Raw genomic sequence first — 16,372 nt, forward strand, 5'->3', positions numbered from 1 at the left:
ATGTTGCTTCCGGTCCGTGACCCACTGTTTGGGAAACGCCCTGCCTGCTCCAAATCCCATTTCACCCCCTCCTTCCTTGTCCATCCATCAGGTGTTCAACGGCCTCATTGAGTTGGTGACGTCGTGCGGGAACTACAGCCAGTACCGCCGACGCTTCTCGGAGTGCGCAGGCTTCCGCTTCCCCATCCTGGGCGTGCACCTGAAGGACCTGATCGCCGTGCACGTGGCGCTGCCCGACTGGACGGACCGGGAGAAGACGCGGGTCAACCTGGCCAAGATGCAGCAGCTGTACTCCATCCTGCTGGAGCTGGCGCTGATCCAGACCACGCCGCCCAGCAGCGTCGACGCCAACACGGACCTGCTCAATCTGCTGACGGTTAGTTACAGTAACTGTATTATATCACTGTCTCTCTCTCCATTTCTATCTCTTATGTATCTCAATGGGCTATATGCACACATAAAAAAGCGCCTAGTCCAGGCGTCTCTCTGATTTTAACAGCTGGTGGATGGAAATTATGCCAGCACGCGACTTCAACTTGCAGCGTCGGCAAATCGCTTCCGTCGACGCGTCGAGTTGCAGCCGCGCGCAAGCATCATTTCCATCCACCAGCTGTTTAAAAATCTGGAAGAGACGCCTGGACGAGGCTGGAATTGTCTGAGGGGAAAGTGGCCAAATGTGCTGACCTCATCACATTTGTGATGACGGCTGTGGCCGTTATTAGCCCAAGTAGTGTTTTTATGCAAAACTAATGCTTGGAATGGATTCAGCATCATGAAAACACCCTAGTTTGACATGTCACATGCTACTTAAAGGACATTTAGAAAATATTTGCCTTGTATTGGATGTCTATGGTGGCCATACTGTACAGGCCATTTTCAACACTTTCCCCTCAGACAATTCCAGGCAACTATCCTGAACTTTATTCAGGATATATTGAAGATATAAAATCAGCTGAGTTTGGGTTTTTTGCAATTAGATTGAGGTTGATCCTGTATTTTCCATAGAGTTCCTGTACTATTGCGCCCTTACCGATCTTCTCAGTTATGAGGCTCTACATAAGCAAAGCAAAATCAATCATTTCACTCCATGTTGATTAGCTTCCATGGAAACGTGAACAGCGGCAGAATAATGGCCTGTTATTGAGAACAGTGGTCTGCTATTCAGAAATATGACACTTCAGAATGGACCAATCAGAATTTAGTATTAAACCAATTGTAATAATAATTAAAAAAAGCATGATGCAACAGTTGATCACATTTATTAAAAAAAAGGAAATACATTTGACAAAACAGGGAGCTGATCAAATGTACCCAGGTCAGTGGCAGTGTGTGAGGATATTGTGAGGATAAAATGCCTTTGGTACTGTAAGTAAAGGTATTTTTATTCTTTTACCCAACCTCCTGAGCCTTACGCCTGCCATTGCGAATCGAATCGTGAGTGGGCGTGGGGTACGTGACAAGGTGCCTTTCCAAAGGTCATTCATCATCCTCATTATGCCCTTGTCTACTACAGTTTTGCCCACGCCTCAGAAGTGGCCTTTGTGCACATTCTGTGTTTTATGTCCATCTCTGTATTACTGACCCCATGCATGCATCCTCTGATGTGGGGAATGAGCCATCATCTTTAACTGCTTGTCTGGGTGGCTAGACCTAGCAGCGAATGACTCTGTCGTGTAGATTTCAACGTCTGATTCTGCACCTTTGAGGGAGATTTGTCTGGGAATACAGAGTGAGATTGATCTTGAGTGCAGACTCTCTTCCTCTCAGACAGTTAGTTAGTGCCACTGCTGTTGAGGTCGGTGCGGCCATTACCATTACTGAATGTATAGCGCATTCAGTCTCCTAGCTTCTAAGGTCTCAAGGTTGTACTTTATTGTTACATCTTGTGTACAGCAGAGGCGTATCTACAATAAGGCGAGGGCAGGCGTCCGCCTGTCCAAATCCATTTCTGGCCTGGCCAAAATCCATACAATGAGAAAAAAAGAGGACAAAAACAAGACCTGAGAACTATTAAAATGGACAGCTGATTGGCCGTTGCGGTAGAGCGCGACCCTCAATCACCCATTGGAATGTAAATGCAAGCCTTTCAGCCTTTGTATCCCACTCGTCTGGCAGGTATATCTCTTTGAAAACCTTTAGTGCTACGATTGTGCGCGGGGAGACGACAATTAACATATCTTGCCTGGCCAAAACGTAATTCCCTGGATACGCCACTGGTGTACAGGTATACATACAGAGTAAAACTGATCTTTGTTTGGCTTCCTTCAGACAATGCAGCAGCATAGATAGCGTAACATTCAAAAACAGCAAAAAAACAATACACATCAAGCACAGCAAACAAAGGGATAGAATAAAGAGTGCAAGAAAGAGCAATCAAAGAGTAAAAATTCGTAGCATATGTACATGTGTGTGTTTTCCCTATAGAAAAGTTAGGTAAATCTTTTTTGAACAGCTACTAGCTTCACAGTGGGTTATGTTCCATATAAGTAAGTAGCCTTGCCGAGCCATGAGGCCCATAGGGCAGGAGCCTATCTCCTGTTTCTGTAGCATGAGGCAGCTTGATGTACAAGTACACCCCCTGGACATGACACTAGTATGTCGCAGGGATTTACCCCCAATCCAACCCTTGATGCTGAGTGTCAAGCAGGGAGGCACTGGGTCCCATTTTTACAGTCTTTGGTATGACCCGGCCGGGGATTGAACCCCGACCTCCCAGTCTCAGGGCGGACACTCTAACCACAAGGCCACTGAGCTGGTTTATTATTATGTTCCATATACACAACACAAATAGTTTAGAAAGTTTTGAGCATGATAGTGCGAGAAGAGGCTAGGGGGCGGGGGGGGGGGGGGGGGGGGGGGGGGCTTTGGGTGCTAGGGTTTTCCTTTGCCCGGTTTCGCTCTGGTTCTTCAGTTTATTCATGTATCTGATTGTTCAGGGAAAGAAGCTTTTTTGCAGTCTACTATAAACTGCTGTGTCTCTGTGTGTGATCTATCCTTTTTGTCAGATGCAGATAACACTTCTGAATTTAGCAGATCTACAAGCTCGTAGAGCAAAACAAATGTGGCGCTAATCTTTGAACATTTATTCTTTCACAGTGAACGTTTTCAACTCATATATTTGCTTCTGGGGGGGGGGGGGGGGGGGTCTAACCTGACTCCGCCAGATGGGGCAGCAGAGAGTACACTGGGTTCCCCCCAGCAGGAGGGGGAAACCCAGTGTACTCTCTGCTGCCCCATCTGGCGGAGTCAGGTTAGGGGGGGTCCCTGGAACAACATATTTTCAGATGGGGGTCGGTGGCCAATTACATATAATTGTGGGGGTCCTTGACATAGATTTAGAAGACATTTTGTAGAATCTGGTCTCGGGTCTAAATGGGTTCCTGAACAGATTCCCCTCAACTGTCCCGAGATCAATGACTTTATACATTTCACTGCAGGTGAAAATAACTTTTCAGAGCCGAGGGGAGACCCACGGAGCTGGACAGGGTCAATACCCAATTGTCCCATCATGCAGACACTTATTTCCGTTGAGGCGTGCTCTGCTTTGCTGCGAGGCAAAGAGAGTTGAACAGTCAACAGTATTCTTAGAATATATTTGTGGTAAAGCGTGGTAAGGTATAGCTAAAATAAGCAAACTGATGGCTGAGTCATACTCAATGCTCGTTATAAAGAGGACCTATTATTGCATCCTCAATATTCTAGTCTAACCTCGATCCTGCGATTCAGAGGTGAAAACAATCAAAAATCCAATTTCCTCTCTGGTGTCAACCACTTAAACTCAATATAGCCCATATGCAGGAACACAATAGAGTCAGTGTATAGAACAGCTCTGTGTGGAAGAATGTAGCCAACAACAAATGACAGTGGGTGATTATGGGGGACAGCTGGGGCCGCTCGAACATATGTTGCAATGGTACCATCCCCTTTACAGAAACCAGCCGTATGAAATCGATTAAACTCAGTTATCCGTCTTGGCGATTCTAATGATGAACCTGTAAACCTTTCTGTGAGAAGTCCATTACCTTATGTGACTGGCGGCCCTGGAATTTATAAAGACAAAGCATCCCAATTAGAGCCACTAGAGGTGAAATGGTACACAAATCCTACAAATGGTATCCTTAAGGTATACTTTCAGACGTGCATCGATTAACGCAGACGTTGTCACCTGGATCAATGACAGGTCTGCTCAAGAGGGGCGTGACAACGCAAGCGTAAAAACAATGCTAAACAGAATCCAAGTCTAGTCAGTCATGGGCGCGTGCACGAAACGAGCACGTTGCGCGACAATACGCTTGTATTGTCGCCCCCTCGACTAATCCGCACGTACAGAGAAAAAAAACACAGGTCTCATTGAAAATGAATTACTAGCTCGCGTTTAATCGCTGCCCGTTTGAAAGGACCTTAAGTCTGACGGCAGATCTCGCAAACGTCATACAGTATGTTTACTGGTACGCGATCCGGGTACAAAGAAAGGTCGATAACGAGAGTGTGTTGTCAGGACAGAGAAAGGTCTAACAAAGTTGATTTTCTCCTGATTTGTCTCTCTGAAAAAAAATCCATTTTAGTATGAAAATCTTGGGGTGATGTGGTCCAATATTTCTCAAGTCAAAGTCAAAGTCGTACGATTTGTCACACCGCAGTGAAATTTGTTCTCCATATTTGCCCCATCTCTTGGAGCGGTGAGCCACTGCCATGCCGTGCTCGGGAATCATTTGATTATTTGATCTGACCACCCCAATCCAACCCATTTATGCTGAGTGCCAAGCAGGGAGGCATTGGGTCCCATTGTTACAGTCTTTGGTATGACCCGGCCGGGGATCGAACCCCCGACCTCCCAGTTTCAGGGCGGACACTCTAACCACAAGGCTACTGTCTGGTACATCAGTGACCGTGAGGCTAAAGAATGGTTCAGATAAGCTGTGTTCACGTTCACTCTTCTATTGTAATGAATAGACTCCAACCTGCTTCCGGTGTCCTGAAAAAGGCGTCCACCTACTGTACACGCAGATACGGGAAGTAAAGCGGAGATGGCATGTCTTGCTATTTTGGTCTTGGCTGTCACTCTGTTTATACTCCTACACTGATCCGCTGAAAGTTTTCCCAAACATGTGCTTGTTTTAAACCCATATAGACTAACAGTTTTCTCAACCTTTTTCATGTCAAGGACCCCCAGAATTATCTGTATTTGGCCACGGATCCCCATCTGAAAATATGTAGTTCCAGGGACCGCCCAGAAGCAAAGATTTGAGTTAAAAAACGTTCGCTCTGAAAGAATATATTCAAAGATTTGCGCCACATTTTCAAGGTTTTTACAAAAATAGCAGATCTATGAGCTTGTAGATCTGCTATTTTTCAATAGTTAAAGTATAACATAATGCTTAAAACACCAAAAGGGGTTCCCGCCGGCTGAATGTCTTATTTGGGCTTCATTCCTAATGTTGTTTAAACCAGTGGTTTTTCATGTCAAGGAACCCCAAATGAATATGTATTTTCCACAGACAGACCCCCATCTGAAATAGTTTAAAGGACAACTTTAGTTTTTTTCAACCAAGGTTCATGTTTTAGGTTGTTATTAGAGAAAGTAAAAGATGAGTGTTAATTATTTTTCATTTGCTGCTTCCTTTCGTTTTAGGGAATTTAGCTGTTTTTGACAGGGGGCGGGGGCATTCGAGCATGGGGCTAAATATGTATTGTTTTACAAAATTTGATAGCAATTTATTTTTGTATTATTTACTATAGTCCTACTAGACCCCAAGAAATTACATCTGTCCACAAAAGATCACAGGATCTACTGAATGTGTCAAACTGACATTGAGCCTATGACACACAGTGTGGCTTCCCCCCAGTAGGCTACCTTCATATTCAGTAGATCCTTTGATCTTCTGTGGCCAGATGTAGTTTACCGAGGTCTATAACCTTGGTTGAAAAAAACTAAAGTTGTCCTTTAAAATGTGGGTTTAATAGTCACTTCTTTTGGGCTTATTTTCTGGTTGATTTATTTCTTTCGCAAAATAATGGCACCACTGGTTACATATTCCACTGGTGAAAACCCTCACTGTCAGGTGAAAAGAATCGACTGGCGACTGACTCTATATGTATCAGAGGAGACATGGTTAGCGGTGACAGTGACTTAAATGTGTTTGGGGAAAATTGGGAATTGGCATATAGTTCAATCGGCCACCAATCGGTTAATCCAAATGACTCGATCTGTGATCGGCAATTCACCCTATCTGGAGAAACCGTATTATACCATTTAAGTGGCATACAAGTCAATCAGATATATAGTATAATATAATTTTGCATCTTTGTTACAGGCCTAAACATTCTCCCCTTCCTCCCCACACACACACACAGGAACAGTCTTGACATAATAATACATATTATAATATGTATTATATATGTATATCCCTTATGCACAAGATCGGTGATCTTGTCTCGAAAAACCTGATCGGAGCATCCCTTAAAAAAAAAAAAAAAAAACACATCAGTGCTCAAGTGAAAGCACATCTTGCCACGTGTAAAAAAAGGACATTAATTTTCACTCATGACTCGAAACAAGGCAAGTCAAAGCTTTTTGGCGATCTTGAAAGGCTGTTCCGTTTGTCCCGCCGTGCTGTGCAGGTGTCCCTCGACCAGTATCACACAGAAGAGGAGATCTACCAGATGTCTTTACAGCGAGAGCCCCGCAGCGCCAAGCCCGCGGTGAGCATTGATTTTTTACACTAGTCCATTTATACAGGAGATCATTATCGTCATCTTCTTCCCCGAGACCTTTAACTGTGCACAGACAGACAGACGCATAGTCGATGACGTAACCCAGGGGTTGACGATGGAGAGGGCCACTGTTGTTCCACACTCACTCCAGAGGGACATATACAGTATAGTACACGTTTTGCGACACGTTTTGAGCTTGAGTAGATCAGCTATTTTTGCTATTATTTGAATAGAAATCCTTTAATTATAATTGTGTTAACTTTATGAACTAAATAGAAATACAATGGACATAAAAAAGTAATTCTAATACAAGTCATTCAGCTACTAATATGGACTGAAGTAATTAAAGTGGGTCAATGTTTGCATGTTTGGAATTGTAACAGCTGAAATAAATACTATATCAATATAACCACATGACTGACCGCATTTAGTGAAGGTGAGCGGCCGCATGTGGCCCCCGGACCGCCAGTTGCCCATGTATTTTTATTTTATTTTATTGTCCTTTTTTTTAATCAGGGAAGATCATTGAGAGCATACTCTCTTTTGCAAGGATGGCCTTGAGTACAACATGATCACACATACAAAACAACAAATAACACAATTTTGGTGAAAGGTGAAATATAGAATATTAAAAATAACATATAATGCTAATACACTGGGGCTACAAAAAACAAGTACATGTGTTGCATCCTCAAGTAGTGCCTTAAATGACTCTAGAGACCAGTTTGTCCAGTTTCAGAGAGTCCTTGATTTTCTTCCATTTGTCTGTAGCGTAAAAGATGAAAGCAGTCTCTCATTTGTGGAGTTTTATGTGTAAGGGAGGTCTGTGAGCGCGTTAGATATCCCGTGGTTCTGGGAATAAAAAGCAAGGATAATTACAACCGGAGCTTGCCACACAGGGCCTAAATAAAACACAAAACACTACGAATGGCGAACGAAAGCCAGTCCAATTTTTCATAAAACACAGTGATGAGTATAAAAGTTTTCTTTGGGGTGGGTGGGTGATGGGTGGGCCTGAAACAGAACTCCAGCCCCACCGTCGCCGCCCCTGACCCTAAGCCCAGCATGATCGATGAGTGGGCCGTGTCGGTCAAACCCAACGCCGACCCGACCATCATCAAGAAACACATCGAGAAGATGGTGGAGGTGAGTGTCAGACACACGCACAGACGCAACGCACGCACGCACGCACGTACACACGCACGCACGCACGCACGCACGCACGCACGCACGCACGCACGCACGCATGCACGCATGCACGCACGCACGCACGCACGCACGCAATGCACGCAATGCACTCATGCACGCACGCAACGCACGCATAAAATGCACGCACGCAATGGATGCAACGCGCGCACACATGCACGCAGTGCACGCACACACACACACACACACACAAACACACACACACACACGCTGGTGGAGGTGAGTGTCAGGCACACGCACAGACGCAACGCACGCACGCATGCATGCACGCACGCACGCACGCACGCACGCACGCACGCACGCACGCACGCAACGCACGCATGAAATGCACGCACGCAATGGACGCAACACGCGTACACATGCACGCAGTGCACGCACGCACACACACACACACACACACACACACACACACACACACACACCTCGGTGCTAATTACAGCCTATTCTCCTACAGGTTGACATGTTAACTGTTGTAGCACGCAGTTAGATCTTCAGCTAAATTGGCTTGGCACAGAGTGATCTGTTGCCATAGTTACCAGAACTGGAAAGTATTGGATTATATATATATACCGGTATAATGGGATTATAGTAATTTGATTTTTTTCTCTCCCTCTATTTAAATACGAGTCCTTTTTCAACGGTTACATGCTGTTCATATAGTCACATCTCTTCCACAGTGGAAGCAAATAAACAGCACTTTTATTATAAATACAGTAATTACACATAATACACTGCAGAAAACACTGAATTATGGATATGAATAAAGAAGAAAAACAAACAAACGTCAGTCGTGAAACATTATGATGATTGTATAGTACATTTTGCAATAGGGATTCAGATAATACTGTATTGAAGACAGAGTTCAAATCAAGTGAATACTAAATAATTTAAATTGATCCGATCGTCATATCATTGATTTACATTGGCTGATCGGTGATACATAACCACTTTAGCCCTATTATATACTTTGTGATACGCTAATGAAAATAGCCGATCTACAAACTAGCTCACAATGAGTCGGGCGATGCATTGTGAGCTCGTAGATCTGATGTTTTCACAAGAAAATAATTGTGTTTATTTCAGGAAATTGTTATTTGCCTATAATGACATGGCCCTCATAGGGACACCAGGTTGAAATGGTTAAAGGTTTGGTGACAGAAAAAGCTCAATTGCGCCCCAAAAAACTGAACTTTTAACATTCACTAGATGTTCTGTGGTCTGGGCTTTTCTAGCTCAAACAAGTGCTCTGATTTGCCTGTGGACTGTGATGTAACAGTCCACAAAGACATAACAATTTGCCAGCAGATGTCACTGTTGAGGGGTTTTGCCCGTTTTCATTGGAACTCAAAAGGCTTCAGAACACACAGGAAACCCCAGGCAACAGAAAATCCACAGAATGTTCAAAGTTCAGGTTGTGTGGACCGTGTAATTGAGGTCATATAACCTGAAAGGAAAACGAAAAGTAAAAATAAATGAAAATGAATGTCATGAAACCGTTAAATGTTTTGGTCATTCCAGTCGGTCTTCAAGAACTTTGACGCGGACGGCGATGGACACATCTCCAGGGATGAGTTTGAAGCCATCAGGAACAACTTCCCTTACCTCAGCAAGTTTGGAGAACTGGACAAGAACCAGTAAGAGACCAGACATCTAGCGCAGTGGTTCTCAAAGTGGTCCTGAGTAGAATTCCGATGGAGTGTTCTCCAGCTAAATGATAGATAGTTAGGAACCAAATGGACCCTCATGGGTCTGTAACTCTAAAGCCCTAACCACACCAAAGGGTCGAGATGGTTTTTGCGTTGTTCCTTGCGGTGTGATATGTCACGTTGACCCACATTGACCCACGTTGACCTAGTGATTCAACGCATGGAATCCAATGGCCCAAACCACATTTGGGCCATTGGATTTTAGCGTTAACTCCTTGCAACCGTTTGGACCCAAGGAGTTGCATGGTGACCCTTTGGTGTGGTTAGGGCTTAAGAGTGTACAAATGGAAGCGTTCCATTTGTACACTCTCAAAGTTATATCAAGCCTGCGGATTAGCGTGATTACAGGCATTTACTGTGGCAGACGCTCTTAATCCAGAGCGATTTACAGTAAGCAAGAACAAAAACATACATCAAATACATGAAAATAGTCATTCAGTGATTCAGTTGTTATTCCAGAAATCAATGGAAGCCGTGACAGCTGTGACAGACGCCTGTCAAGCATCAATCAATCCTGACACTCTTTCCTTCCTTTTTGCTCTCACAGGGACGGCAAGATCAGCCGCGAGGAGATGATCGACTACTTCATGAAAGCCAGCTCGCTGCTCAACTGTAAGATGGGCTTCATTCACACCTTCACCGAGAACACCTACGTCAAGCCCACCTTCTGCGAACACTGCGCCGGCTTTGTGAGTGCACAATGTTTTAAGCATTATGTGTGACTAAATTTGACTGAGGGACTGCCATTGGATTTTTTTGAATTTTTGTTTTTTCACATCATATGAAAGCAGGGAATCATAGCTTCAAATAGATATATTGGTTGTTCAGTTTGACCCACCAGTGTTGAAGATACGGCTTATAGAGTAATGTCTTGCAGAAAACAACAAGTTGAGAAAACAGGCTTGAAAGGTTCACTTCTGTGGTCTCTAACATTACACCTAGTATAGCTACATGTTTAAGCATTTATTTCATATTTACATGTCGATTTCAGCTCTGACACTTATTTCAGACATGCTCTAGTATGTGAAGAGTCTGCCTGTGCTATTAACTCATTTTGAGGAAAAGAAAAAAAAAAAGTTTTTCTCCTCTGGTGAAAAGCTGGAATTTCCGCGATGGCAGTCTCTCAGTCAAATCTGGTCACATGTTATGCTTTAGCTATTGAAAAATAGCAGATCTACAAGCTCATAGCTCAGAGCTTGTAGGTCTGCTATTTTGGAATATGTCTGGAACAACATATTTTGAGATGGGGGTCGGTGGCCGAATACATATAATTTTGGGTGTCCTTGACATGATATAGTTTGAGCACAACTGACATAGAAACATAGGTTTTTCAGAAAACTGTCATGATTTAGAAGACATTTTGTAGAATCATAATCAGGTCTAAATGGGTTAATTTCTATGCTAAATTCCTCACTGTCTGTAATCACTGTACGTGTACGTGTAGAAAAATCACACCCGCGTGAAGTGAGGGGAATAGTGATGCATGCATTGTCTTGTCTTGATCATTGTTGCTGGTTTTGTTTTGAATGATTCAAGCGAGTTGGGTTTCCATGCCTCATCTAGGAATGTACGGAGGCGTCAATTGTTGTCTGACAGGCACAATCTTTATTTTGTCTGAGCAGAGCCAAGCAGCAAAACAACAAACATCAGCTCTCGGTTCAATTAAGGTTCAACGTTTTCTCTATTTTTAGCTCCATTGAGCTCTCTTTTCAATGTTTCTTTAGTGTTACAGCTTGTGTACAGACACATGTATACCGCTAACATTATTTAGTTTTTGTTCCTGAGATATTCATGACTCATGAAGAGTTTGTGTCATTGGTTCTAGCTCTTAAGGTGCTGGAAGGTGTCTGTGTGCAAAGGTATTTCTCTTGTAGCAGTGTCCTTCAGCATTGTGTGGTCTGTGAGCTCTGAGTCAGCCTGAAGTGTTACTGACTCAGACCTCACCTGAGACAGCCTTGTCATTCGGCAGGTGCCTTCTGGGTAATGCACAGTAGGGAGGGAGGTCATTCATAGGCTCTCTGACAAGGCAAGTTTATTTCTACAGTGCATTTTGAACAACAAGGCAATTCAAAGTGCTTCACATTCAACAGTAAGAGCGTTACAAACCCTGTTAAGCCCTGTTTTATACTAAAGGCTCATACATAGTCTGGATTTTCGGTGGTGGGGTGACCACCGAACTACACCATGACGTCACGAGCCGCGGTGAAGAGCAAACCACCGCCACCGCTCCAGCCCTTCTCTCTGTTTTTACTCACCACCGCTCAACGTTATTTCAGCTCCGGTGGTCACCTCGCCACCGAACTATGAATAGGCCTTAAGTCGACGGTGACACACCGTGAAGATTATGAATAGTTTTGGTTGAAACTGGCGAAGACAAAAGTGCAATGGAAACGTGCTGGGCTTTTGAACACAATAAAAAAAAAAAACAAGAATAAGTTAGAATATAAAAATAAGCTATGCAGTGCAGCAAAATAAAATAATGAAAACCGCTCAATAAAAAGAGAGTCTGCAACAGCTACAATCGAGATCGTTGTTGCTGCAGACCTGCAATTGCGTGGGAGTTTATTCTAGATGGTGGTACATGAAAGCTGAACGCTGCTTTTCCCGTGTTCAGAAAGCACACCTGTCCCAAGTGACCTGGAGGGTTCATAATGCAGCAGAGAAGATCAATAGCACCGTCTGCCACACAGTAACCCTCCTGTGTGTGGTGGCGTTATATCTGTCAAGCTGTGTGACTGTCCTTTGGCCCTTAACTATCCCCAAGGTCCCTCATTGCCTGTACTATTATCCCAGGGAAGGAGCTGACAGTGACTCAGCCGTTAATGAGGAGCTGAGGGGGTGAAACTGTAGGGCTGAGAAGAAACCTACAACAAAATGCCACAAATACACACTTGTATAGATTGTTGTAGTCATGCAGTTGTGCAGGTTGTTATGCACCAGGTACATGCGTCATGGTGCACGCCATGCACGGTCACGTGCACACAAGCATAGATACAGACAACGGTATGCATCATGTAATCTTCACACCGATCCTATAGAGCGTCGCAGTCCCGCCCGCTATTATGACGACGCCAGGCCCAGGAAATGAATCCCAATGTGTTTTTCCCATAGACATTTCAAAAAGTATTTATTTAAAGACCTTTTAAGCGTCGTACGAAGCCAACTCGAGTCGTGACAAATCATGACAACAAACACAATATTTTGGACCAAACAAATAATTACAAAGATGAAAAACAACAAAAAAAGTGTGCCGTTTTTTTTCTACTTTCTAATTCTTTGTTTGGCCCAAAACATTGTGTTTATTGTCATGATTTGTCACGACAAGAGTTGGCTTTGTCCGCGATGTAAACGTCTTTAAATAAATACTTTCTGAAAAGTCTATGAGGAAAATGAACGGGGATTTCTTTTCCGGGTCTCTCGAGGGGGGGGGGGGGGGGCTCTATAGTGTGAACGCAGCACAAGAGGAATAATGCTCTGTCATTTCCACAGCCCTTACGTGGCTATTTAAAATTGGCAACAGAGAAAGATAAACACCCGTGTCGCTTTGTACGACTCCGCTCGTCGTGTGTCTGTCTGTGTGTGGTGGTTAAGGCTGATATACCAGCCATTTCCTCTACCGCCCCCTATACATGCTTTGTGGTTTCCTCTTGGCCAGCGGGTCAAAAACAATATTTTTCTGCGAACCCATTTATCAGCTCTCTTCTCTGGCTCAACGGTCAACACTAAAAATGAAAAGAAAAAGAAACAAGCCTATGCCTGGCCGCCCACAACCATTATGGAGTTCAGTGACCCCCACCCCCCCCCCCCAGTGACTCAGGTCTATATTTATAATCATATTCCATTCTAACGACAGCCCGCTCCTGCAGTCTTATCGTCTTATTAATGATTCAGAGATTAAACTCTACATTATGCTCACCGGGGGTAGTTCAAAGCTGTAGTGGAGTTATTGACCGCGTTGGTTTTAGTACTGCGTATATGTATGAGACTACAGCAGCACGCATGCTTCCGTCCGGAGGGCCTTTGGCAGTTTATTGTGCTGGAATTCGAAAAGAAAACAGAAGAGTGGAATTGAGTTATCATGTCCTGTCGTCTGTTGGTGTGGGAGAGCTCATACACTGTCTAAGATATACCAAGACAGTCGGTGGACTACTTGGCACGTTGCAAATTGGTCTCACTGCAGAAGAGACTTCAGAGGGTATCTGTCTGCCTTGGTTATGCACTAGTCAACACAAGTCATCAATGAATGCAACCAAAAGAGAATGTTAAAGAGAATAGTTAAAGTCACAGATGTTGTGCAGCCTCTGGTGTTCCATGGGTGACAAACAATGCTAGCTGTGATATTTTTGTTCAGGCACGTACAGTAAGAGGGGAATGTTTTTTTTTTAACTCAAATTTTTATACCACAATTTTGTAATCCATTTTTTCACCCAGTGTCAATTATCTAATTATCTAACTGCATGTTTTTTGTGAGAGTACCTACCCTAGGGGACACGGGGAGAACATGTGAGGGTACCTACCTCTCACCAGAGGAGAAAAACTGGAGGTTGCACAATGGCAGACTCTCAGTCAAATATGGTCACAAATATTGTGTAATATCTCACACATTAATACACAAATCCAACATATTCATAGAAAGGTGTGTAAACAAACAAACAAATGTGAATTGACACACTCTCTCAGCTAAAGGGTCCTTGGCCTGACAAAAACATTGAGAACCCCTGCTGTACGGACAGTAAGTGTTTGTCTGCAGTACTTAGTTGCCATAATAATGCCACACTGTGTCCTTGCAGGGAAACAAACCTTGAGTTTGTCTGGTAGGACAAGATAGTGCAGAAGAACATTCTTTGTTTTGAAATAGTATTTGTTGTTGTAGTGCATCATGGGAAATACAGTGTGCTGCACAGATGTTTTATTTGCATTAGAGTCTTGCACCGGTGGCGGAGTCTGAATTCTATTATGAACTGAACCATTTAGCATTTAACCCATTCGGGGCGAGTTTAACCCCTTTTGGTGTTAGCATTATGTTATGCTTTAGCTATTGAAAAATATCAGATCTACAAGCTCATAGCGAGCTTGTAGGTCTGCTATTTTTGAAAAATCGAAGAACCACTGACATAGAAACATAGCTTTTTCAGAAAACTGTCAGGATGTAGAAGACATTTTTAGAATCTGATCTCAGGTCAAAATATCTTTATTGCAATGTTAGCAAGGACACATGCTTTTTTTTTTAGCGGTATGAAGATTGTCAATGAGATAACCCTACATTATCCGTTTGCATACCTTCTGTTCGCCTTCTCACCCCCAGATTGCTTGTTGAAATAACAACAATCCACCTTTGAGGGGATAATTATTTTTTTGCTTAGATCTTACAACTGTCAACTGGAGGCATTGTTTGTGTATTTGTAGTGGAGCGAGTAACACATGCAATAAGGAAAACATCTTTTGATCAAATTGATCAATAGGCTACACTACTTGAGTCACTGCAGGGGTAGACTGGAACTCACCTATGCTTTCTATGGCATAGGCAGCTCCCGGCAGGATCCGCCGGGAAAAACTACACGCAGCTGCATGACATGAGACTAATTAATTAGAGCGACAGAGAGAGAGGAGTGTGTGTGTGTATGTGTGTGCGTCAATTTAACAATGGTGCAGACGATCAGAAATCAGCAGAGAGTGAGCGACGAATTGAAGTGGACTCGGCCCCAGACCTTTTTTTTTCCTCCCTGGAAATAAAAACATCTGGGTTTCTGAGGCTACTCCAGGGGTGAAGCAGTGTTGTTCCCTGGAATAGAAATGTACTACAACTCAAGTATGTTAAGTGGCCATGCAGCAAAGAGAAATGAATGCACTGTGTGTAGGTCCTTGAGCCCACACGAAGCGCATGGTGCGAAATACACATGGTGAGAAGTACACATGAAGTACACATGGTGAGAAGTACACATGGTGAGAAGTACACATGAAGTACACATGGTGAGAAGTACACATGAAGTACACATGAAGTACACATGGTGCGAAGTACACTAGAAGTACACATGAAGTACACATGGTGAGAAGTACACATGGTGAAAAGTACACATGGTGAAAAGTACACATGGTGAGAAGTACACATGGTGCGAAGTACACATGAAGTACACATGAAGTACACATGAAGTACACATGGTGCGAAGTACACTAGAAGTACACATGAAGTACACATGGTGAGAAGTACACATGGTGAAAAGTACACATGGTGCGAAGTACACTAGAAGTACACATGAAGTACACATGGTGAGAAGTACACATGGTGAAAAGTACACATGGTGAAAAGTACACATGGTGCGAAGTACACATGAAGTACACATGAAGTACACATGAAGTACACATGGTGCGAAGTACACTAGAAGTACACATGAAGTACACATGGTGAGAAGTACACATGGTGAAAAGTACACATGGTGCGAAGTACACTAGAAGTACACATGAAGTACACATGGTGAGAAGTACACATGGTGAAAAGTACACATGGTGCGAAGTACACTAGAAGTACACATGAAGTACACATGGTGAGAAGTACACATGGTGAAAAGTACACATGGTGCGAAGTACACTAGAAGTACACATGAAGTATACATGATGAGAAGTACACATGAAGTACACATTAAGTACACATGAAGTACACATGGTGAGAAGTACACATGGTGAAAAGTACACATGGTGCGAAGTACACATGAAGTACACATGTTGCCATTAACAGTGTCAGCGAAGGT

The 16,372-nt window shown here is 43.4% G+C and overlaps 1 protein-coding gene across 1 annotated transcript in view; it reads left to right on the forward strand.

The window, feature by feature from the left end:
* Positions 1–16,372, forward strand: part of LOC306913739 (RAS guanyl-releasing protein 2-like) — a 68,041-nt gene that overhangs the window by 39,189 nt on the left and 12,480 nt on the right. The window contains exons 8-12 of the mRNA XM_079490552.1: positions 92–376; positions 6,622–6,702; positions 7,738–7,860; positions 9,439–9,554; positions 10,174–10,315. Coding sequence (XP_079346678.1) covers positions 92–376; positions 6,622–6,702; positions 7,738–7,860; positions 9,439–9,554; positions 10,174–10,315 — 747 coding nt within the window. The remainder of the gene's footprint in view (positions 1–91; positions 377–6,621; positions 6,703–7,737; positions 7,861–9,438; positions 9,555–10,173; positions 10,316–16,372) is intronic.

Source organism: Electrona antarctica (genome assembly GCF_951216825.1).
Source record: "Electrona antarctica genome assembly, chromosome: 21".
Lineage (NCBI taxonomy): Eukaryota > Metazoa > Chordata > Actinopteri > Myctophiformes > Myctophidae > Electrona > Electrona antarctica.